At 43.8% G+C, this 25,686-nt stretch overlaps 1 protein-coding gene and 1 pseudogene across 3 annotated transcripts in view; both read right to left on the bottom strand.

Moving 5' to 3' along the window:
* ANK3 (ankyrin 3) overlaps positions 1 to 25,686 on the bottom strand; it is a 221,425-nt gene that overhangs the window by 179,163 nt on the left and 16,576 nt on the right. For all 3 annotated transcript variants that reach the window (XM_024765198.1, XM_024765201.1, XM_024765200.1), the window contains exon 7: positions 3,292 to 3,390. In XM_024765198.1, the coding sequence (XP_024620966.1) occupies positions 3,292 to 3,390 (99 nt within the window). The remainder of the gene's footprint in view (positions 1 to 3,291; positions 3,391 to 25,686) is intronic.
* On the bottom strand, positions 23,236 to 25,569 carry LOC112413288 (SWI/SNF-related matrix-associated actin-dependent regulator of chromatin subfamily D member 2-like; annotated as a pseudogene).

Here is a 25,686-nt window from a genome sequence, read left to right as displayed (position 1 = left end):
GCAAGAGAGCAGGGAAGCTCTGATGGGGAGAACACAAAATAGCTGACATATCTGGGGTATGTACTATGCTTTCTTCCACAGGGTCTGCCAGGAATTCAGTCTGTGCCCGAGTGACACCCCACACCCCGTGCAGGACAACAATAGAAGAATGACAGGCTTTTCTGTTCTCGGTTTTCCAAGGTTCCTTCACATCCACATGGCACTCACATAACACAGAAGAAAGGTAACGTCACGTTGAAACCGAATGGATGGTAAAAAGAAGTCTACATCTTGTTTAACATAAGACAGCCTTTCAGAACAGGGAGGCAAAAGGGCATAGAAACTAAGTGTATACTGAATTCGCCTATGTCCAGTATTCCGTAGGTCTGGTGCTTTGACCCAGAAGTGCTTGTATGTTTTCACCCTGGTCCTCCCCTGTGACACCATGTGCCCCTTTAAGATGGGACCTGAATCTCCTATATGCTGTCCTCCTCCCGCTGTACCAAATACAGCAAGTAAGTGTTTGATAAACGATGCGAAATGACTGACAGGCAATTTTGCTGTGTTGGTGACTGATGATTGTATCAAAAGAGGGAGAAATAAGGTCATTTCTAATCCACACACTCAGTTAAACCCCAGCTGGATATCCAGGTACAGCCCTCCAAGCTTCTCTGTTTGCCTTGGCTCGAGTACCCCTCTTTGCTCGTCACAAAAATTCTCCCTATTCACAAGTGACCCGTTAGCTCTATTGGTAACCAAGTGGCATACACAACGATTCTCTAACTTTTATTGTTACAACTACTTTAAGCAGCCTGTACTCAGTGGAAGACCCCTGCCATTTAAAACAACAGTTCTAGCATACTGGTGATGGTTTCTTAGCAAATAATACCAAGACAATGCAATGAGACCTTCTCTTCAATTTACTTCCCCAGTCAGACAGTCTTGCAGGGGGTCAACCTTCAACTTCCTTCATTCCTCCTCTCCAGGAAGCTTGTTTCTTTTACGCTACATACATGTTTTTCAGGTTTAATAGTTACCAAGAAAAAGAAGTCCGGGTCTCCTGCTAAATATTCATGGCTGGGCTGTCTTTGGGTCACAGCACACAGCAGACAAACTACCCATCGGCTTCATGAGGGTAGGGGAAGTGTCTTGTTGTTTTGCTCTGTTAATCAGCTGTGTCTGGCCCACAGTGGGCACTCAATAATCATTTACTGATTGAGGGAATACATGCAGGGAATAATAAAGTAGTGAATCCAGGAGCTACGGGAATCAAGTTCGGGTGGCTGGGCCGGTTTTAGAAACATGGAGATCAGGATTATTGGAAAGAGGAACCAGAGGATTGTGGGAGATACAATTACAGGACAGGGAAAACTCTCCGAAACCCTTAGAGAGGAGGATGTTGAGGAGACCACATTTTGCTCTTACATGAAATGCTGAAAAAGAAAATCCCTGGTTAGAAGTTTAATGTTAATTGGAGCTCTGAGTTATACAGGCACACCTCATTTTATTGTTCTTCGCTTTATTGTTCTTTGCAGATACTGCTTTTTTTTTTTTTTTTTACAAATTGAAGGTCGGTGGCAACCCTGCATCAGGCAAGGCTATTGGCACCATTTTTCCAACAGCATTTGCTCACTTTGTGTCTTTGTGTCACATTTTGGTAATTCTCGCAACATTTCAAACTTTTTCATTATTGTTTTGTTTGTTACGGTGATCTCTGGTCAGTGATTTTTACGTTACTATTGCAAAAAGATTATGACTTGCTAAAGGCTCAGATAATGGTTAGCATTTTTTTTGTCCCCTGCATCGGCAGGCGGACTCTCAACCACTGCGCCACCAGGGAAGCCCAATGGTTAGCATTTTTAAGCAGTAAAGTATTTTTTAAATTTAAAGTATGTACATTTAAAAGAGGTAATGCTATTGCACACTTAATGGACTATAGTATAAACATAACTTTTATATATACTGGGAAACAAAAAAATTCCTGTGACTCACATACTTTCAATATTCGCTTTATTGCAGTGGTCTAGAACTGAACCTGCAATACATCTGAGGTGTGCCTCTACTAGTAATGGCTGAGATTATTTCTGGTCTACTTTAGGCCAACACAGTTTACAAACAATAGCTTGATCACTGCAACAACCCTTCAAGGTGGCCACTGATTGTATTTTCAGATAGAGAAATTACATGCAGAGGGTTATATCGCTGACCTAAGTCAACCAGCTAAGCTCACCATCCAGGATTCCAACTTGATTCTAAGTTTCACTTCTTTCCCCTCCCCACACAGTGCATCACACAGAACAAGCAACATGTCAAACACCTGGCTAGACTGATCTGTGTTTAAAAAAATTTTTTTTTTAAATTGTGGTAAAAAAACACACTGTAAAATTTACTTTCTTAACCACTTTTAAGTGTACAGTTTAGTGGCGTTAACCGTGTTCACACTGTGTGTAACATCTCTAGAACTGTTATCTTGCAATATTACACTCTATCCCATTAAACAACAACTCCGCATTTCCCTGTCGCCCAAGCCTCAGGCAACCACCATTCTACTTCTGTGTCTATGATTGTCTACTCTTGATACCTCCTGTAAGTGGGATCATACAGTATTTGCTCTTTAGTGTCTGGCTTCTGTCACTTAGCTTAATGTCCCCAAGACTCATTCATGTTGCGGAATGTGACAGGATTTTCTTATAAGGCTGAATGATATTCCACTGTATGTACACGGCACATTTTCTTTATCCATTTATCTGTCGATGGATATGTGGGCTGCTTCCACCTCTTGGCTATTGGGAATAATGCCTCAATGAACCTGGTTGTGCAAATATGGCTTCAAGATACTGCTTTCAATTCTTTGGGGGTATATACCCCAAAGTAGAATTGCTGGATCATATGCTAGTTCTATTTTTACTTTTTTGAGGAACCTCCTTACTGTTTTCCATAGTGGCTGCACCATTTTACATTCTCACCAGCAACATGCAAAGGGGGACAGATTTGTTTTTAAATACAATAACCGTCAGTCTTAATATCAAACTGGCCCAACAGCCCTGCCTGCAATATCAAGTAGTGATTAACTGATTAAAAATTTAACTCAACTAAAACTCTGGACGTAGGTCTTAGTTTCTATAATTAAAGCCAGGTACTATTTAAATGTGTATTAAAGATTTATAAATATGGATCATTATCATTTTTTAAAGAGACTACCACAAAGGACATAAAGATAAAGCCAGGGCTGAACCAGCAACAAAAGTATTAGGAGAAGTATTCCTGCTTCCTGAAAATAAGCGTAAGCATGCACATAAGTTGCACTCTTACCCTTGTTTTGGCATCAATTTTAGCTCCTCGATCAAGCAATAGTTTTACCATATTGGCGTTTCCTCGTTTTGATGCAACATGTAAAGGAGTGATGTCATTCTGTGGAAGAACAGAGAAAAAAGTACAGTGTTACCCGAGTTTAACCAAAACATTGCTTCCTAAACCTTCCCCAACACATCCTCACACTTTTCTTACCTTTTTAAAAAAATATCCATCGTGAATAGAATACTTCCCAACATCTCTATCTGACGGTAATTTTACTCAGAAGGAGACCTCAAAAAGGGATGAATGTTAAGGGACATGCTCTGTGGGTAGGGTCCAAGTTTATTTCATTTGATTGACGTTACTGACGGATGAGATGGTGATAGTTTTTGTTCTAACGTCCTGCACATTTAAGTCAACATACACTGGCTACTGAATGGTTGACTAAGTGGCTGTATTAGTCAGCTGAGGCTTACTGAAAGGAGTGTCACGGTACTCAGAGCCGGCTCTGGGTCATCTGAGTACAAGTTGTCAAGGAGAGACAAGAGGAACTCAAACTGGGAAGTCTGTCAGTGCCCTACACGGTCACAGGGCTTCCTTCCCATGCGCGATGGGCTAAAAAGCGTTCACAGGCATTTATTAGCAGTTGCACAGAAAAATGACTATGTTGATTTTTTTTTTTTTTTTTTACTACTGTTGAGGGCTTCCCTGGTGGCGCGGTGGTTGAGAGTCTGCCTGCCGATGCAGGGGATGCGGGTCCGTGCCCCGGTCCGGGAAGATCGCACGTGCCGCGGAGCGGCTGGGCCCGTGAGCCATGGCCGCTGAGCCCACGCATCTGGAGCCTGTGCTCCGCAACAGGAGAGGCCACAACAGTGAGAGGCCCGCGTACAAAAAAAAAAAAAAAAAAACTACTGTTGAGGAATAGACATATGGTCAGGACAATCTGACATTCCAATCAAGATCTCCTGGATACCATAGTCCTTTCCTCCACTCATCTGACAGGTGCTGTGATTATGTCCAGACTGTCAAGGAAATACGTGCACATAGTGAAAACACTCTCTATTTTGGCTCCTTCTTCTTGTGTAGCAACAACATGGGTTTAAGGTCTGCAGTTCACAAAAGTCAATTACACGATAAATGAACGAGGCTCATAAGGGGTTACATTCTTGTCATGTGATGGCAGATACAATATAATAGCTACCAGGTATTGATTCATGTCCTGTGAATTATGCTGCACTGCCTTAAACTCTTCACTATCTCACTTAGTTTTCATAATCCTCACAATGTCACATACAATCGGAATCACAATGACCATCTTACAGATTAGAAACAGCTGGCAAAACCGAGATTCAAATTAAAATATGACTCTTAAACTTATGCGTTTGAAAAAACGCTTTAAAATGAAAATTTTCAAACAGACACAAAGTTTGAGAGAAAGCCATAATGAGCTTCATGTACTCATCACTCTGGTTCAATAACTGTCAAACTTCTGCCAATATTATTTCTTCTATACTCCCTACTATTTTTTCTGCCTGAAGGAGTTTAAGAGGAGAAGGAAAATCCTAGGCATCATATTATTTCACCCCCAATCACTGCAACTTAATTATCTCTAACTGATAAGGATATTTGTAAACAAATAATAACAATATCATTAATTTTATCCAAGTAAAAATAATTCTTTCAAAAAGCCAAGATCTGTCAATGTTTACATTCTCCCATTCTCCCCAATTTTCTCAGTACAGTGGTTCAGATTAGAATATCCACAACTTGCATTAGGTTGAAATGTCCCTTAAATCTCTTTTAAAATCTCCATAGATGCCCTATTCCGCCTTCTTTTTTCCATGCCCATATATTTATTGATTAAACTGGGGAATTTCCTGTGTACTTGCATCCTCATGGAGAGCTGTTTAACACATTCTTTTGTATTTTCTATAAGCTTTTCTAGTTAAATGCTTTTAGTCATTATACATTCTCCCGTGTGAACAACTCTTTACCTCATTATTCTCAGGTGCTAAAGTATAAATCAGTTCCACAATAATTAGTTCGTTAAGTCAAAGAAGGAGAAAGAGATCTGAGTAAAAGCGATATGCCTTAGTCATGCTGGTGGGGAGTGGACAGGGCTAGTATGATTGCTCTAGACCAAGTGGTAGGCATACTTTTTCTGCCAAGGGCCAGATATCAAGTATTTCTGGCTTTGCAGGCCATACCATCTTCATTGCAATTTGTCACTGCTGCCTTTGTCAGCAGCCCCACGTGACATGCACAGAAATGGGAGTGTCTGTGTTCCAATAAAACTTTATTTACAAAAACAGCTGGTGGTCTGGATTTGGCCTGTGGGCAGTAGTTGGTTGATCTCTGCTCTAGACCTATCAGCTTGTGGCTGACGGTTTCAACGGTGTGTAAAAGGTGACAAAAGAGGAATTAAAACTATAGAGGCTGTGCATTGTATATGCTTTGGCCCTCTTTGGGGTGGATGATTTTGCGTATGAATGAAAGCTGGCAGAAAGAAACTTTCTGATGGTCTTGCTTGTCTCCGTTGTCTGAGTGTAAGTATGTAAACGAGCCAAGCAGCACTATGGATGAATTCTAGGCCTGAGACAGCAGATGCAGCATCAGATTAGGTCTATAGGAAACACAGTCCAACAGGAGAGTTTACCGAGCTCAGAGTGGGATACAACACAAAGACCTCATCACTCCCCAGCATGAGTCAGGGCTGACATGCTATTTCCCTTTAAAGATGTGCCCTTGCCTGGTGGAGAAGGACTTAATTAACCTTTATCACAAGGAGGCTAATTTTAGTGAGAGGAAAGAGCTCTATTTCTAATTTTGCTCTCTTCCATATTCATGGACTCTATCTTACGGTGATGTGTAGATGTCAAAAGGGTGCCTTGAAATTCAAACTCCCACATTTTTCTACACTGCTCTGACCCCTCCTAGAGTACTACTTTCTATTTCTACAGCACTTAGTAAGTGTTGTAAATTACTTATGTAATTTCATTTTATCTTCACAACAATCTACTGGAGATATATATCATTAATCCCATTTGATCAATCAACCAAGGGATAGAACTGATCAGTAATCTGTATATTAAGAGACAACTAATGAGAGGCAGAATCAGCATCAGAATTCAGTTTTCTAGATCCTCGGGGTAGGGGGTGTGTGTGTGGTATTTCCAGTCAGGGATCATAAAGGCTTTGCCTAAAGACTAGGCTTCTCATCTCCGTCAAATGGAGCTTCTGAGTGAAACACATACTTTTGTATTCCTGAATCAGGTAGCGACTGCTTCTGCCAATTAGGAACAAGTCAAAATCAAAGTGGGACCTTTGGACCAGTCAACAGGACATTTCTATTTCGATTCCTCAGTTAACCAATAAAAATCTTTTATGCTCTACTAGGTACCAGGTCCACTGCTGCATTTCCATTATACAAGCGGGTCACAAAATTATGGAATCCCACCCAATCAAAAGAGTCCAGTGATGTTAAAGACAAAAAGGCTTGTTTAGGAGGAAACTCATTAGCTGCTCGGGAAGCGTAAATGTGTGCCTGCTTTCTGGGTAAATGGAGCTTCTGAGTGAAACACATACTTTTGTATTCCTGAATCAGGTAGCGACTGCTTCTGCCAATTAGGAACAAGTCAAAATCAAAGTGGGATTTTGGACCAGTCAACAGGACATTTGGACCAGTCAACAGGACATTTCTATTTTGATTCCTCAGTTAACCAATAAAAATCTTTTATGCTCTACTAGGTACCAGGTCCACTGCTGCATTTCCATTATACAAGCGGGTCACAAAATTATGGAATCCCACCCAATCAAAAGAGTCCAGTGATGTTAAAGACAAAAAGGCTTGTTTAGGAGGAAACTCATTAGCTGCTCGGGAAGCGTAAATGTGTGCCTGCTTTCTGGGATGCAGTTTGGAAGTATATATGAGGAACCTTCAAATCTTTTGGACCAGTCAACAGGACATTTCTATTTTGATTCCTCAGTTAACCAATAAAAATCTTTTATGCTCTACTAGGTACCAGGTCCACTGCTGCATTTCCATTATACAAGCGGGTCACAAAATTATGGAATCCCACCCAATCAAAAGAGTCCAGTGATGTTAAAGACAAAAAGGAGGAACCTTTTAGGAGGAACCTCATTAGCTGCTCGGGAAGCGTAAATGTGTGCCTGCTTTCTGGGATGCAGTTTGGAAGTATATATGAGGAACCTTCAAATCTACAACTGAGACAGGAGATAGATGGGCCCCAGGCTGGGCAGTTGGAGTTTGTCCCCTGTGGACAGATACTCCAAGATGAACATAATACAGGAGGAAGGAGAACCTGAGCCATGCCCAGATAAAAGAGACCACATATTCCTCATTCTTGAGGTCAAGGAGACCTTCCCAACTACACGTGTGCAGAAAGCCTCCTGCGGGGGCCAAAAAGGGAGGGGGCACATCAGAGTAGGTGATGTCAACCTTCCCACAGGCCTCTGGGCTAATATCCATCTTGGCTAAGAGATGCATGCGCACATAGTGTAGGACCCTGAGTTTAACCCAATACAGACTCAGAGCCAGGAAAAGCAAGATGCTTGGCCAGAGGAAACCGGCAGAAATGCCCCATAAAAGTGATACAAACTACCACAAAGGCACGACTCTCTCTCTGAGTCTGCCCGTGTGTGTCTATTCACATGTACTCTTTTCCTCCTAATATACAATTGACTTGTTTCACTACTTTCCGTCTCTTTGTGGAAACTCCTTTCTACAAAGCTGATGGGCCAGGGCCTTGTCATTGGCTACTGGCCCTCGTGATCTAGCGGCTAGGATCCAGCACTCTCACTGATGCTGCCTGACTTCAATCTCTGGCCAGACTGAAGTCTGGCTTCAAGCCGCTGCAGGCTGAGGCCACCCGAGATCACAACCACGTATACAAGGCAGAGGTTGGCTGCCGTGGTAGAAAGGGCGAGAGTGCTGAGACAGACCCAGATCTGAGGCCTAGGCATACTCCCTAAGACTGAAGTGGATCCAGAATGAAAGACCCCTCAGCCCCAGCCTAACGTAACAAGCAACTGTAGCCGGCTCCTGAGGTCGGGCAGGAGCCTGGTGAGAGAGACTCTGTGCTACAGGGATGCAGGTAGAGCTGAGCGGGGGGAAGCGCACCAACCAGGGAAAATCTCTGACGGCCGGCCCTCACCCTCAGCGTAAGGCGGTGCAGCCCCGTCTAGAGGAACGTGAAACCTGTGGTGCAAACAAAATGTAAACTCGGCTCAACTCCGGACTCAACCGGCTTGGGCTTCCACATTTACAGCCTGACAGGAGAAGGAAGACACAGGCCACTTCCAAGCAGGGATACTATTTTCCTCAGTGTCTGCGTTCTATCTAGTGGAACAGGTGAACGACATGCAACAAAAGTTAGGGAGTTTACGTCAAATGGAAACACTTGATAAGAAAACCACACTATCGGAAATGAAGCATTCCCAACCTAAATGTCTGTCAACAGAGGAATGGATAAAGAAAATGTGGCCCAGATATACAACGGAATATTACTCAGCCATAAGAAAATGAAATAATGCATTTGCAGCAACATGGATGGACCTAGAGATTATCATACTAAGTGAAATCAGACAGAGACAAATATCATATGATATCAGTTATATGTGGAATTTTAAAAATTGATATAAATGAACTTACTTACAAAACGGAAACAGACTCACAGACATAGAAAACAAACTTATGATTACCAAAGGGGAAAGGTTGGGGGGAGGGATAAATTAGGAGTTTGGGATTAACATATATACACTACTATATATAAAATAGATAATCAACAAGGACCTAATGCATAGCACAGGGAAGTCTACTCAGTATTCTGTAATAACCTATATAAGAAAAGAATCTGAAAAAGAGGGAATATATATATGTATAACTGAATCACTTTGCTGTACACTTGAAACTATCACAATATTGTAAATCAACTATACTCCAATAGAAAATAAAAATTAAATAAAAATATAAAGTAAAAGTGAAAAAAAAAAGAAATGAAGCATTCCTTTGATGGGTTCATCAGTAGACTTCACAGAGCTGAGGAGAGAATCAGTGAACTGAAAGATACACCAGTATGAATGATCCAAACTGAAACACAAAGAAAAAAGAAAAAAGAATGGAAAGAAAGAACAGAGCACCCAAGAGCTGTGGGATGATATAAAGGAGCTGATTGGAGATGCATTAGGAAATGAGAGAAAATAGGGCAGAAGAAATATGTGAAGAGATCATGGTAGGGAATTATCTCAAAATAGTGAAATATACCAAACCACACCTCTATGGACTTATATTCTCATCTGTATAATGGACATAATACCTCCAGTGCCTCCATCACAGGACTGCCAAGGGGAGAGATGAGATTAATTCAAAAAGAGAAAGGAAACTCACAGGTATTCTGTAACTCTTATCTCATTTAACCCACTCAACACCCCTAATAAGGGGTATTATCTATTTTCTTTCTTTATGTTATAGATGAGGAGAGTAAAACTCAAACAAATCAAAATAACTTGTTGGGCTTTCCTGGTGGCGCAGTGGTTCAGAGTCCGCCTGCCGATGCAGGGGACACGGGTTTGTGCCCCGGTCCGGGAGGATCCCACATGCCACGGAGCGGCTGGGCCCGTGAGCCATGGCCGCTGGGCCTGCGCGTCTGGAGCCTGCGCTCCGCAACGGGAGAGGCCACAACAGTGAGAGGCCCGCGTACTGCCAAAAAAAAAGCTTAATTATTTAAAATGAGTTAATCTAATGATATAGATTTCCTGTAATCTTTCTAATGAATGCTGTAACTTTAATAACAGTCTATATTTTTTTCTAACAGTCTACTAGTAAAATTTCTTAAAAACATAAAAATGAAGGCAGTTTATAGTTATAAATTTTCCACACTCATATCATTTCTAATAAATCAGAAATTAAATTAATCTCTGTGCTGAATACTTTTCTTTCCCCTCCAGAAAATAAATCATTCTTTCAGGCTTTGGAGATGTCAGTGAACTTGAAACTGTTAGTCTCTCAAGTATCCTACCCTCAACTTGGCCTTCCAATAAATTAGATTCTTGCTGAAGTTTCAAACACGTCAAAAATGAAAATAATGTCTTTGAAGTTTCTAAAGAAAGATGGTTTGGAAAGAAATAAAGCCAGTCTAGTGCAAATGGCTTTATCTGTGTACTCGTTCTAAGGAGATGGAGCTCCTCCAGGGACCAGCAAGACCACAGCTACCCAGGGGCCAACACCCCGGTCTCAGCTTCCATCTGGCACTGCTGCTGGGGGCTGATGGTCACACAGTGAGACATAAAAAATGAGTTAGAAGGTCTGGATGCACATCCTTGTTCTTCCATCTTACTCTCAGTAGGATCTGGGACAAAGGACTTCTTGGGATCTCAGTTCTCATCTGTCAAACTATCTATTCTTGTGGGTCTCAAATGATGCATCGTACATAGAAGTATTCTGTAAGCCAGGGGTCCCCAACCCCCGGGATCTGACGCCTAATGGTCTGAGGTGGAGCTGATGTAATAATAATAGAAATAAAGTGCAGACTAAATGTAACGCTCTTGAATCACCCCAAAACCACACCCCCCCGCCCCCAAGTCCGTGGAAAAACTATCTTCCACGAAACCAGTCCTTGGTGCCAAAGAGGTTGGGGACCGCTGCTGTAAGCTGTAAATACGCTGTGCATTCAAGGTTATGTTATTATGGGCTTATAAACATAAAGGTCGTTTTTACAAGCAAAACAATTATTGCGATTTCTGTGACTCAACTTCAGACAATTTATATGAAGAAAAGATTTTCATAGCATGGCCTCCGTCAATGTTTCCTAATATGCTCGATCAGAAGAATTACCTGAGGAACTTGTTAAAAAAACACAGATTGCGAGGCCCCATCCCTGAAGCACTGAATCCCGGTCCAGGGCAATGGGAAGATGCTGGCCAGCTAGGGAAAACCAGCTGCAAGGCCTTGGCTTGGAGGCTATGAAAAAATGGTTTTTCATTTTCAAACTCAGAGGCATGTGCTCCTTGGACAAGCCTGCCTTGTATTTCTTACCAGAAAACGTACATGATACCTTTTTGTCATAAAGCCATTACGTTTCTAAATATCGAGAGTCTATTTCAAAGCATGATCGTTGGGGGTTCAAAAATGCAGAACTGATAGAGATAATAAATAACATGTAGTGGAAATATGAATGCGTTACCTTTTAGAATGAATTTGATCATTTGTCAGTCTTTTTAAGTTTGCTCATCTTTCAATTAAAACGTCCTTAAATGTGAGATGGGATTTCGTAGTGAGCTAAAAACAAAAAAACCTTTAAAATCTTGAAAAATGTATTTAATTCATTTTGCAACTGGTGCAGGCAGCAAACGAGTAGCCAGCTGGTCGAAGAGAGACTACTGGCAGTTCTGGTTTTCCTGGGATGACCCTGGATTAAGTCCAAAGCCCGGTACACACTCCCTCCGATGTTAGAATATTATGAACTACACGGTCTGAATGTCGTTTATTTTACTTGCTTGTTTTTATTGTCTTTTTTTACTTGACTGATTTACTTTGCTGTTCTTAGCTCAAGCTCTGCCACCTTGAAGCCGTACAGTTTAATTGAAACACAAGTTATTTAACTTCTTGCTCCCTGGTGTAAAATGGAACTCAAACCCACATCTCACGGGATAACTGAAGAATAAAGGAAATAACGTATAGGAAACTTACTGGAGTACGTAGTAATAAATGAAAGCCATTTCCTAAATTAGTTTGAATTTTCGATACGTTTTTTCCACCTCCTATTTCAAAGTCTCAGTAGTAAGAGCGGAAAGGACCCTCAGGGTCTTCCAGTCCAACCAACTCTGAGGGGTGCATCACGGGGGAAGCTTGCTGCCCTCTGCAGAGCAGTCCCAGAGTGAACACGAACTGCCCGGCCCTTCTTTCCCATCTGGGGACATTCCCATCTCTCCACCTCTTGGCTGTAAAGAGATGGTCAATCCAGCAATGCTGTCTCAGGGGGGGCACCACTGGCTCCACTGGCATTCTGGTTGGGACACTGTCACTGGCATGAGGATGTCCCACGCACTGAAGGGGGTTTAGCCATCCCAGCCCTGCCCCATTACATGCCAGCCATCATTCCACTTCTCCATTTAAAGACCTGTAAGAACAGAGAGTCGAATGGGGCTGACCAGGGGCTGCGGGGTAGTGGATGAGTTGGGGAGATGTCGTTTAGGTGTACAAACTTGTAAATAGTAGATAAATAAGTTGTGGAGATCTAATGTACGGCATAGTGATTACAGTCAACAAGACTGTATCATCAACTTCAAAGTTGCTAAGAGACGAGATCTTAACTGTTCTCACCCCAAAAAAGAAATGATAATTATATATGTTAGCGTTATTAGCTAACAAAAGCTGTAGTAATCATATTGCAATATACAAATGTATCAAACCAACACACTGTATACCTCAAACTTATACAGGGTATCATGCCAATTATCTCAAAAACAAACAAACCAAAAACGCTGCAATTACTTCTACCTGCAGGATCCAGGCCAGTGCCCTCAGCCCAGCCAGGGGTTCGGGGAGTCCCTTCCCACAGGCTTGGACTCGCCATTCACCTCCAGCCTCATTTCACATGTGCAAATGGGCCTCAGCCTCCACTTCCTGGAGCTGACTCTAATCCTTTTATGTCCATCACAGCTTAGCTTTTCAATTTGTTTTTTTCAACTATGATAGTCCATGCTGATCTCCTACCTGAACTTGTTTTCTGGGAACCTACTGCTTTGATTTGTGAGAGAGCCAATAAAGGATCACGCATGTGTCCCCAGTTCACCTCTCTGCAACGTTTGGTTCTTCAAAGTCCTAAACGCTTCGCTCTAGGTGCCCCTTCGCCCTTCCTGTATATGCTTCAAACCACCAGAGGAACAAGAGCAAGATTTTCTCATGAAAGAACTAAGATGCCCAGGAGGGGACCAGGGTGCATCTGAGCTCATCCAAGTGCACCTTCTGACAACAGGAAGTGTGAACAATGGTCCGAATGTTCAGTGGAGGGCTGCAGTGGAGGAAATGAAAATTCTACAGCTAATGAATTATTCCCTTTTAAAGTGCAAATGAATAAAGCGAGCACTGCCAACTCCTAACTTAACAGAACTTTATTTCACAGAATTTCAAAATAGGATTTATTCGGGTCATTTGAACATGTTCTCAGAGCAACAATTCTAGAGCTGTACTGCAGGAAGCAGGGCATACATTCAAAGACAAAAAGTGAAAGGGAAATATGTACCTTCCAATTTCTATGATTTTTTTTTTACTGGCGTTCTTACTGTCTCAAACAATGTCACGTTAATCGTTTGGTAAAGGCTGCCCTTCTCATGCTGACAGACACAACGCAAACACTGTAACTGCAACATTCTGGGACGCACCATTTCTGACTAGCTCCAGAAGTACTCTAGAGAGCTGACATGATGTCACTTGCTTGACATGTGTCACGCTTGACAGGTGACTGTGTCTTACACTGATGGGTCTCCTCCCAGATGTAAGCATTAATCACCACCACCAGCACAAACATGGCTAGGACCCTGGCCCACATGCTAAGCAATTTGTATGGATTATTTCGTGCGGTCACAACGATGCTACGCATTTGGTACTATTTTCGGACCCATTTTATGGGTGACAAAGCTGAAGAAGCATGAATAACTTGTCCAGGAGCACACAAGTAAGCCACAGTACCAGTGTGGAACTCCAGCAGTCTGACTGCCTTGCTGCTTGCTTTGACACTGTACTATACCTACCCTCTTCTGCGAAAGGCCTCCATCCCTGTCAGATAAGGTGGTCAGGCAGAAGGGAAGGGCTTGTGGTTGATTGATCTCTCTCCTATCTGGCTAATAAGAAAAATGCAGGGCTTCGCTGGTGGCGCAGTGGTTAAGAATCCATCTGCCGATGCAGGGGACATGGGTTCGAGCCCTGGTCCAGGAAGATCCCACATGCCGCGGAGCAACTAAGCCCATGCACCACAACTACTGAGCCCGCGTGCTGCAACTACTGAAGTCCACATGCCTAGAGCCCGTACTCTGCAACAAGAGAAGCCACCGCAATGAGAAGCCCGTGCACTGCAAGGAAGAGTAGCCCCCACTCGCCACAACTAGAGAAAGTCCGTGTGCAGCAATGAAGGCCCAACACAGCCAAAAATAAATAAATTTTTTAAAAAAAAGAAAAGAAAAATGTAGCCTACATGATGAAGAGGCTTGCCCTGGACCACGTCAGTGACCGATGATACAGCCAGGATGAGAGCCAGGGCTCCAGCACGTATCTGAGAACTTTCCTCCTCAGTCTAGGCTGCTACAGCTTAGAAACTTCAGCTCCTCAGATGACAACAACACACATCCCATACCACAGGGTAGGATGTTAATAAGCTCCAATGTACTAATGGGTTTAAGACAAAAACATTACCTTAAAAAATTATATAGGAGATTCTCCTTTGATGTGGCATTCAGGGGATTAAATGAAAAAGGCAGGAACAAGATTGCGTGGCATGCAGAGAGCAATTCTCTAGAAAAGGTCTATCTCCCACCACTCTGGCCTCCGCTTACTGGTTTTGTTCTTCCTGAGATGTTAATATCACCATGGTAACAAGAATATGGGTAATGCAGTAACCACACTGAGACTCTTCCATAACTCACATTTCTTTGCTAAAGGCTCCCAAATCTCCATTTTCATTCCAAAGGAGGTTTATATAACCCGTTAAAAATGTCTTTACAGGAATAAAGACATAGACCTACTAGAGAACGGACTTGAGGATATGAGGAGGGGGAAGGGTAAGCTGTGACAAAGCGAGAGAGGGGCATGGACATATATACACTACCAAACGTAAGGTAGATAGCTAGTGGGAAGCAGCCGCATAGCACAGGAAGATCAGCTCGGTGCTTTGTGACCGCCTGGAGGGGTGGGATAGGGAGGGTGAGAGGGAGGGAGACGCAAGAGGGAAGAGATACGGGAACATGTGTATACGTATAACTGATTCACTTTGTTATAAAGCAGAAACTAACACCATTGTAAACTAACCATTGTAAAGCAATTATACTCCAATAAAGATGTAAAAAAAATGTCTTTAATGCTGTTGAACCTATACTAGGAGATAAACATAACTTATTTTATATTTGAAAATACGTATCAATAAAAATGAATGTGTATGTGTGTGTGTGTGTGTGTGTGTGTGTGTGTGTGTGTGTGTTTGGGCTTTATAAGGACAGACATCTAAACGTTAACAAAATAGGACTCTTATGGACGGTTTTTCTTTTCTTTCTTTTGCTTTATTGTATTTTATTTTAAAAATAACTTGTATAATGCAAGGAAAATATTTTTTTTTAATGTATTTGCAATGGCATCGCCACACAAACTACAGTAGCGTCTCCGGAAGCCCTGGACCCTTATAAAAACATGACAAAAGTCACCCTCCTGCTGAAGCGATGCTCACCTCTTCTCCACGTTTGAGTGGCTGATGATCTTCCTAGCACTGGCTGGTGGTGGCCTTGATTGGGCTTTGATAGCTCAGAAACTGAGGCTCTGCTTCAAACACCCTTAACTGAACAAAGCCTGGCAGCAGACCTTGGTGACTAGCCCTTTGTTCTAGGCGTGTCTTCCAAGGTCAACTACACTGCTGAATCACAAGACTCGTGGCTGCTCAAATCAACTTGCCTCTCAGTGTCTGACATTCAATATTTGGGTTTGGTGTACTTGCCTCTCCCCCTCTATTAGAATCCTATGGATTTCCCATCCCCCTTAATGCAGCTCACATCAGTTTGGGAAGTGGGTCCCTAACACCAAGTAAAGCTCAGCCTGAAATTCTGATAGACCAGGGAGAGGACTGGGGCTTGAGGAAAGCAGGTTTGAATAGGTAATGGGTGCCCAGGAATAGTGGATAAGGAGGCCTGGAAGTTATCTGTTGATTCATTTTGAATTCAACAAATATATATCGAGTCCTTCCCAGTGCTAGGTACTGGGTTACACTCCAGGGATCCCAAAATGTGTAATAACACGTAGGTCTGCCCTTGAGGAACTCAAAGTCCTGCAGGGGAGGTGAAGCACAGGGTGTGTGAGGCGTATTTCACGACACCTCTACTTCAGCCTGAATAGGACTGTTCAGCTAATGCACGCACAATGCTTAACAAAGAAGCTGGAACTTACTAAATACTCAAATCACGACTATTTTCTATCAGGATTACTACACATTTTTACCTACAGAAGAAAGGAAGAAACTGAGCATCCGCTGAGCACTTATCCTGCAGCAGGCAACGTCCTGGATGCTTTCATGGTACCACCCTCTGGCTTAATGGAATGCAGCTCCATCTGTATGTGAAAGGTACCACTCAGGGAGGCAGATCAAGGGCTTCCAGGCAGCAAAAATACAGGTCCTGCCTTCCCCCAGTACCGTGAGGAATGGTTCTCTGAAATAAAGTGCCTACCTCTCTTAAAAAAGTCTAAATGGCAAGAGACACGTTCTCCATGGCTGAGTCCTTCACTGGAGGATTGAAAAGATGAAGTTCACGTTAAAGTCATTATCACAGAGGCAGGAATGTGGTAAGCATTTGGAAGGAGGATATTTACCAGGTGAGGAAAGATGTCCCGTGGAGGAGCTGGAGATAGAGGGTGAATAAGGCATCTCAGGCTGCAAGGGGCTTAGGTAATAAACACAGTGTGCAAGACAAACACTCCCACAGAATTAAGTTTCAAGGTCAATCACGGGACAGGACCAACAGGGCACGATGAGCACACACACTGGGGCAAGGAGGGGAGCGACCTATTTTGGGGGGTCAGAGAGAGCGTCTTTGAGGAACAGGATACAAGCATCTTTTACCCAGATTAAAAAACAGAGGCTCACAGAAGTAATTGTGGCATAATCTCTGGCAATTGGAGACCTCTCTTGAGACCTATCTCAATCTCTGATATTTCTGAACTCTCCATGGCATGAACTGGGGAGAAATTACTATGTTCAAGTTGCCAGCAGTATTTTTAGTCCTCTTTGGAAGAAGATTTCAGTTTTATTGCTGTTGGTGGTCACGGCAGTCTCTGCTTACATGATGGGAAAGGCAGCAATCTGCTTTTGGAGCCGAAAGGGGCAAGTCTATTAGGAGTAAAATTGCTTCTGCTTAAAGCATCACTTTCCTTGGAGGGGAAAGTTGCATTTAGAGATAATTATGACACCGAAGGGAAGGAAGACTGAGACTGATGGTGTCTCAGCTTTGCTCGAAAGAACTTTCTGTGATGATGGAAACATTACGTATACAGTGTTAAATTAATACAATGGCTGCTAGCCACACGTGGAAACTGGGCACCCGAAATGTGGTTCTGGGGAATGAGGCACAGAAGTTTACATTTAATTTAAATTAAAGTTAGTACTCAGTTGTTAGTGGCTACTGAATTAAGAGAGCCCAGGTGTAGAGGAAATGGGGTTCCCCCTCCCTCTGGGACCAGAGACTAGGTTAAGGGGCTTAGACTCTGACCAGAAGAGACATAGTGTTGGTAAAAGGGGTTCTCGCTAAGGGAAGTAAGAGAGACTCTCCAACACAGTGGCTTCAGGGGGCTCACAAGGGAGCCCTTTCCTGAGGAAGGGGTCATAGCCCACGGACTTTGGGGACAGTGTTATCCAGAAGAGGTCCCTCAGCTCTTTTTTTTTAAATCTCATTTTTAAAAATTAATTTTTACTGGCATATAGTTTCTTTACAATGTTGTGTTAGTTTCTGCCTACAGCAAAGTGAATCAGTTACACGTATACATATATCCACTCTTTTTAAAATTCCCTTTCCACCTAGGTCACCAGAGAGCACTGAGTAGAGTTCCCTGTGCTATACAGTAGATTCTCGTTAGTTATCTATTTTATATATAATAGTGTATATATGTCAATCCTAATCACCCATTTCATCCCTCCCCCCCGTAACCATAAGTTTGTGCTCTACGTCTGTGACTCTATTTCTGCTTTGCAAATAAGTTCATCTGTACCATTTTTCTAGAGTCCACATATACGTGATTATTATATGATATCTGCTTTTCTCTTTCTGACTTACTTCACTCTGTCTGACAATCTCTAGGTCCATCCATGTCTCTGCAAATGGCACTATTTCATTCCTTTATATGCCTGAGTAATAAGCTCTGCCTTTCTGTTCTGAACTCCCTTCATCAATCCCAGAGTTTTTAGAGAAGTCTTTTTGGGCACTAGAGCCAAGACTTAGTTGTGCTTTGGGGAATTAAGAGAGAGAGAGACTCTTTGGTATGGTTGAGCACATGGGGGCCTCAACAAATTAGCAGCGTCAGGTCAGTGGCTTACTTGAGTCTGGACTTCCAGGTCTAGCTTATAGGAGAAGTTCTTTAATATTTGCTAGAATGAAATTAACTGAGAAAGGAAGTCTCCAGATAATGTTTATCCACGGACGTCGTTTTGCTTATGCATGGGCCGACCCCGTGTCAACCTCTTATTTGGGCAGAACGTAAAATCTGACACTTGTATGTTTCCATCAACAGGTTTAGGAGTTCAACTGTCTAAAAACACTGCTCTCACTTTAACAAAAAGAACTTTAGATAAAGTAGCCTTTATCTAAGAATTTTAGATAAAGCAGCCTTTCTTATGACATAATTGAGTTCCACATGTGGCCAAGGCCCTGCTAAAGCTTTGTTCAAAACAACTGCTATTTGAGAAAGGCAGTCCAGTTGGACATGTTCTCTAGTCACAGACCTGTGGCACAAGTGCCAAGTTCTATCACACGCAATTAGAACACCACACAGCTAAGTACCTGGGCCATAGTGTCTCAGCTTCCCTGGGCAAGGCGCCTTCACAGATGGAGATTTAGGCAGTATGGGGTAGTAGGAATGGAACCTTTTGAAATGTAGCTATTAAAGATACTGTCAACTATGAAACTTTTTTTTTCTTTTTTTTTCATTAAAGTATAGTTAATTTACAACGTTATGCTAATTTCTGCTGTATAGCAAAGTGACTCAGTTATACACGTATATACATTCTTTTTCTATATTCTTTTCCATTATGGTTTATCCCAGCAGATTGGATATAGTTCCCTGTGCTATACGGTAGGACCTTGTTGTTTTTCCATTTTAAATTTAATAGTTTGCATCTGCTAACCCCAAACTCCCAGTTCATCCCTCTCCCTCCCCCACTCCCACCTGGCAGTCACAAGTCTGTCCTCTGTGTCTGTGGAAACTCACTGCTCTTAATAGAATGATTCACATGATATAAAAATCACATATGAATTATTTCACACACAAAAAAACCTGTCTCCATAGATAACTAAGACTTCCTTTGTCAGAAAGTGAAAACTATATAACCCGCGCTTCCTTTTCTACTACATGTATAAACGCCCTTAAAGCCTAAATTTAAGGGCTTTGTATTCACTAGCTCTTTCCAGTTGCTTGGTAACATTTACTTTTTCTGTTTCATCCTTACATGTCTTACTTTGTATATTTTAATCTGTAAACCTCCTGAAATCCTTTTGGAAACAAATGAGGTATAGCACTCAAACACATAAATCCGTAATCCTTTCAGAGATCAGAACAAAAAAGTACTACATACCAAGACCAATAGAAGGATATTTTATTCAATTATCTTCCCCAGATGGGAAGTTAAATAATAATTTGCAAGAGAAAGGTTAATGACGAGAGTGCAGATTAAGTTAGGTGGTCCATTGTATTTGATGAAAAAATGTCTTAGCTAGCAAAGCATTCATCTATCTTCTTCAATGAAGGGAATTTTGCAGGCATCCAATAATATCATTTGGCCTTTACCTACTCCAGGGCATCAACGCTCCTTACTGGAAAGCGAATCAGGAGCAGCTCTGGTGTGCCTTACTTACATTCTCTTCCCCAAGAGAGCTAGGATGACTTGCTAAGAGAGCAAGGGTCACGCATAAATTCAGACGGTGTCAAGGCCATCTCAGCAGACACAATTCAGAGAATGCAGCCTGCTGACCCTGCACTGCAGTCTTCAGGAGCTATTCTATTAACTCCCTGCTGTGGACCCTTGAGGCTGAACAGGTCTGGATAATCCAAAAGGAAATATTTAAGATGTCAGACAGGAGATCTTATGCAATACATAAACACGGCAAAATTACAACACAAAAATCAAAATTCACATTATAATAAAAATCTAAGGAAAGGTGTTAATAGAACAAGTAAGTATCCTATAAATCAGTTACCATCACTGCTGCTCGGGGGTAGACATTCACCACTGGCGAGGATCTGCTCTCTTGCTGCCTGAATTAGCTAGCACTACAAAGAAGCATAGAAAGCAATCCATTCTATTGTGTTCTCTCTTTAGTCACACCGCGTTTGGCTCTGCCTCGCACCTGCCTCGTATCTGCACATGGACTACACGCAGGAAATGATTCCTGAAGGGTTATCCCTACTCCTATCCCCAGCTCTCTTCACCAGCAGGTAGCTATTCTTGAGGTCCCGCCCTCAGCCCACAAAGAACTACAAGACCGTATCCGCCTTTCTTTAATGCTCTGTCCCAGCCAGGAAGCAGAAATCACAGCCCCCCTAAGACAAAGGTTGCTGCTGTCATTTTGTAACTTGACCTCTAACTTTCTAATCTACACCTCTATCTCAACCCAGTTCCTGAAGCATACGATTTATGGTTATTTGCACCTAGTTCTTTGCAACTGAGGCTTAATGATCCTTCCTTTATTGTTTTGACCAGGCAAAATCTGATCCCATCTGTGTTCTAGGGCATCTTACTTTTTTCACCTGCTACATCCCTGAGAGAACTCTGACCTAGAAGGACCCCACTCGAGTTGGGAAGGGAGAGGTCTCTGTAATACAAAAGGCTAAATGCTGGATTGTTACATAACAAAATTACTGGAGATTTGGAACCTACGGTGGGTTTCTGGAGGCAACTAGCAGTTGCCTCCAATTAAGCTTTTCGTGAAGACCAGTTCTGCTCAGACATCCTACTGCAAGCCATCCATCATGTATGGAGGGAAGCATGTGTTGTAGGGTGTAAGCAACAGTACAGGCCTCCTAGTAAATAGGATTAAATTCCACCCCAGCCTTCAGTTCAGAACGCCATGAGGCCTCGTTAATTAGGAATGTCTGGAGAAAATGCTTCTCCAAATCAGCAAAAAAGTCTGAATTTTAACATATTTTAAACAAAAGCACAATGTGACTTTTAAATCACATATGGTAATTCAGACAAGGTTAACAAGGTAACAACGTGGGTCTGAGGTCTCCACTTTTTTTTTTTAAACATCTTTATTGGAGTATAATTGCTTTACAACGGTGTGTTAGTTTCTGCTGTATAACAAAGTGAATCAGCTATACGTATACATATATCCCCATATCTCCTCCCTCTTGCGTCTCCCTCCCACCCTCCCTATCCCACCCCTCTAGGTGGTCACAAAGCATGGAGCTGATCTCCCTGTGCTATGCGGCTGCTTCCCAGTAGCTATTGATTTTACATTCGGTAGTGTATATATGTCCATGCCACTCGCTCACTTCGTCCCAGCTTACCCTTCCCCCTCCCCGTGTCCTCAAGTCCATTCTCTATGTCTGTGTCTTTATTCCTGTCCTGCCCCAGGTTCTTCAGAACCCTTTTTGTGTGTGTGTGTGTGTGTGTGTGTTTTTTAGCTTCCATAGTGTCCACTCATCTTTAATCAATAAATTAGCATCATTTGTAATTACCATAGTCATTGTTTTAATGTAAATTGATGCTTTGGAATTGTTTGAAGGGGTCTGAAAATACTGCAATTTGTCCTCTTAAATTGCTTAAACATGACCCCAATCTCCTTATTTTCAGCAGCATCAGGAAATTTCTGAACAATGGCACAAAGACAAAACTTCCAACACTACCCTGACATGAATTTTCCAAATGTCCTAATTAGAAGATGTGACTTAATGAGGTTTTCTGTGAGTTAGAGATATAAAACCAGAAGGATGCATCTTACAGACACGAGCTTCAGTTTTCACATCGGCGTGCCCTGTATATACATGACTTAAAGAAGTACTTAACTTTGTCCTTCAAAATGTCACACTAGGCCTCGGGTCTGCCATGTTGCTGAAACCCAAGGATGCTGTTCGTGCAATAAGAACATGGCTCTAGAGTGACATGAGCTGCCTCATTTCAACTGATAAGGGATTTTAGCAGGCTGATGACAATAGGATAGGAAATAGGTTTTTGTTTTTTTTTTTTTTGCCACCAATAAACAAAGATTTATTTGGAAATCTCCAAACCTGCCAGAAGTGGCACTTGCCAAGCCCTAGGCCCACTCTCCTTCCCAAGCTCCAAAGGGGAACAACAGTCCGCCCCACCGCTTCCCTGCCCTCTCCCTGCCCTCCCCCAGCACACTCACCCATGCCTCAGGCCCCGCCAGAGAACTAGCGTGCCCTCCCTCTAGGAGGCGTTACCCCTGGGCCCAAAAGCTGGGGGTGGCAGCCCTCTGGCCTCTCAGGAGATGATGGCGGCCAGAGCCACTTGCATAGACTGAGAAAAGAAAATAAGGAAGGAGATACCAAGTAGGGCTCCCTGAAAAACCCCAGCTTACTCCTGTACAAAAAACGTGGCTCCTGCATAGAAAAACCTGCTCCACGAATAGTGCAAATACCCAAAGGAGAGGAAAAAAAAACCAGCAGCAAGGCTGGGCTGGTAGGAATAGCAAAGAACTTTGGTTTGGAAAGGCTATAGGAAGAGTGTGAGCTGTGCCCCTTTTCCTCGCCCAGCTGCCCAGAGCCAGCGCTGACTCTCACTCCAAGGGGGTCTGTAAACAAGCAAAGCCAGGGGCCTTTGTGATGTCAAAGCACAGCCTCCAGGTCCTACTTGGGCCTGCCTGCAGGGGGCAAAGGAGGCCTCTGCTGTGAATCCAATTAAAGCCAACGTGTGAGTAGTAAGGCTTTGGGGACTAAGCAACACGGAATCCTCTCACTACACTTATGAAACTAAAGCTGGGGAGCAGAAGGTGACAGGAGACACCCCTCACCCCCTCCTTGTCCTACATGTCTGTGCCCCAGAGGGTGGTCCCCTTCCAGGCTGAGGAGGAGGGTGCTCCAGGGCTGGGAAGAAAGGAAGGGATCCCCGAGCCTGCGGTCAGGCGGATTCCCGGCACCTGTTCCAGTTCCTGCCTTTGCTGTTGCACCTTGGGAAAGACGCACCTCCCCACTGCTTCCTGGGCCCAGGGCTGGTGGTAGAAAGCAGCTCGTCTCTCCTCCTCAGGATTCCCAGTCACATCAGTGATGATCTTGGGAACGGAGCCATGCCGGGATGAAGTCCTGGGGGTCAGTGCTAAAATTGAGCATGAGATCCCTCTGGGTCTTCAGCTGGTTGACGGACTCGGTGGTCTCATGGAGCTTGATATCAAGGGCGGCGATCTGCTGATTGGTGGTAGAGGCCGGAAAATTGCTCATCTGGGCCTTGAGTGGGTCATCCACCTCCACATCAATGTCATAACAGCCTGTCTTCTTCTGGTCGTTAGGGTCCACGCTAATGACATGGTTGATGACAATGGGGTCTGGATGCTGCAACAACCCGGCCAGCTTCATGGGAATCTCAGAGAAACGGAGTCGGCCACAGCTGAAGATCCGGCAGAAGTACCGGTTGCAGTTGACGTACTCCCGCTCGTGGCCGTCCTGCAGCTGGTTGTGTTTGACGTAGGGCCACAGGGCCTGCATGGTGGCAGCCCTCGTGTGTGTGTGCACCCCCAGCAGCCTCGCCAGTCGGGGGTCCGACTTGAGCAGGTGGGTGCACCTGACGTTGAGGTCTCGGGCCGTTTCACCGTCTCCTGGGTGGTGGGCATCCGGTGCCACTCCAGCAGGTGGTTCAGGCCCGTACAGTCCCTTTGTCCAGCTCAATGACGAGGCTCTTAAAGACTGAAGAAAACTTCCTCTTCTGTTTCCTAGGATCACCCAGCAGTTTTCCCTCTACTCGGAGTTCCCAGGAAGCCACCTGGTCCCCTGCGGGGTTCCCCCCCGGGGGTCCCTGCGGTTCCTGCACCATCACCCTCTGCCTTGCTGGGACTGAATGTACTAGAAATATCGATCCGCAGCTTTCGTTTTTGCGTCAGGGGCTCTCTGATGGCCTCCTGGATCTCCATCCGCTTTCGAGCAACGGGCTGGTCCAGCTTCCGCTCAAAAGCCAAGAGATCCATGTACGCCTGAGGCTCTGGGACAAGCTCCCGAATTCGCTGAGGTAGAACTTTATCTGCCACCTTCCTCCTCTTTAACCCCCGGCGCTGGGCAGGCATCGGGGGCTGGGCCTGGGGCACAAGCAGGCGTTTTCGGAATGGGTCCATCATGGTGGGTGGCATGCCAGGTCGAAGTGGAGCAGCTGTGCCAAATGGGGAGCCTGCAGGGGTTCCCACCTGCAAGCCAGCCATGGGCATCCGGCTCCCTGATGACCCGCCAGGCCTCTGGTAGTGCGTCGCAGGGCCCCGGGGCCCCCCATGCCTCTAGCCGGCCCGGGCCCCCTGAGCGCCGGTCTGGGCAGCACGCCGGGTCCCGATGGCAGAGGCGGAGCTCCCAGGGCCGCGGCCAGACATCGCTCTGTCCCTGGAAACAGCTTTTATATTAGCCCATTCTGAGTTCGTATTAATTTTTATAGAACTAATGAATTATAAGAAGGAAAAGAAAAATGAACCCTTAACATCAGCGGAGGGAGGCGGAAGACTGGAGGGGTGAAGAGCTTTGGGGCTGAAATTCTGCCATTTCTCATTTGCTAGCTCTGTGATCTGGACCAGCTATTTCTTATCTCTAGGCCTTGGTTTCCCCTTCTGTAACACAAGGATAAGTAACGCTTTTCTTGATATAAGAATAAACGAGGTAAAAACGCTCAGCTTGGCATCTGCTTCAAAGATGGTATTACTTTTACTACTGCTACAACTGCTGCTGGTACTAGCGTTACGATTGTTCTCTCTATCGGGTCTATTGCCACTTCTCCCCTAACAAGTGAGGTTTTTAGCAAAAATAATGCTTCAAACGCTACGTGCAAAATCACAGTGCTGCTGGTGCTGGTGTGTCAGGCGCCGCGCTAGGTGCTCTGGGTACGCTCACTCCTATTTCTCAGTGACCCAGTGCAGGAGTGCTGTTATTATTTTTTTTATCACCATTTATTATTTAATTTCATAATCCATATTAACTTCATCTTACCAGTGAGGAAACTGATGGACACAGAAAGAAAAGTTAAATCCAAAACTGGAACCCAGGGAGTCTGAATCCTGAGTCCCCACATCCAGCCACTTCTGTGTTCTGCTTCCCACCTTGTTTCTACTTCTGATGATGCTGTTGCTGACGATCAGGCCTAGAGCTAGACCAGCTTTTACATTCAGGGCCATATTACTCGGGATGTCTGAGCGGCTGTCCAGGAGTACACACGACCCAGTAATTCCTTTCCCTATGATTATGAGCTTACTCAGGTTACAGAATCGTGTTACTCATTCTGAAAGTTTATA

Source organism: Neophocaena asiaeorientalis, unplaced genomic scaffold (assembly GCF_003031525.2).
Source record: "Neophocaena asiaeorientalis asiaeorientalis breed wild unplaced genomic scaffold, Neophocaena_asiaeorientalis_V1.1 scaffold183, whole genome shotgun sequence".
NCBI lineage: Eukaryota > Metazoa > Chordata > Mammalia > Artiodactyla > Phocoenidae > Neophocaena > Neophocaena asiaeorientalis.
This window is presented reverse-complemented; position numbering and strand designations above follow the sequence as displayed.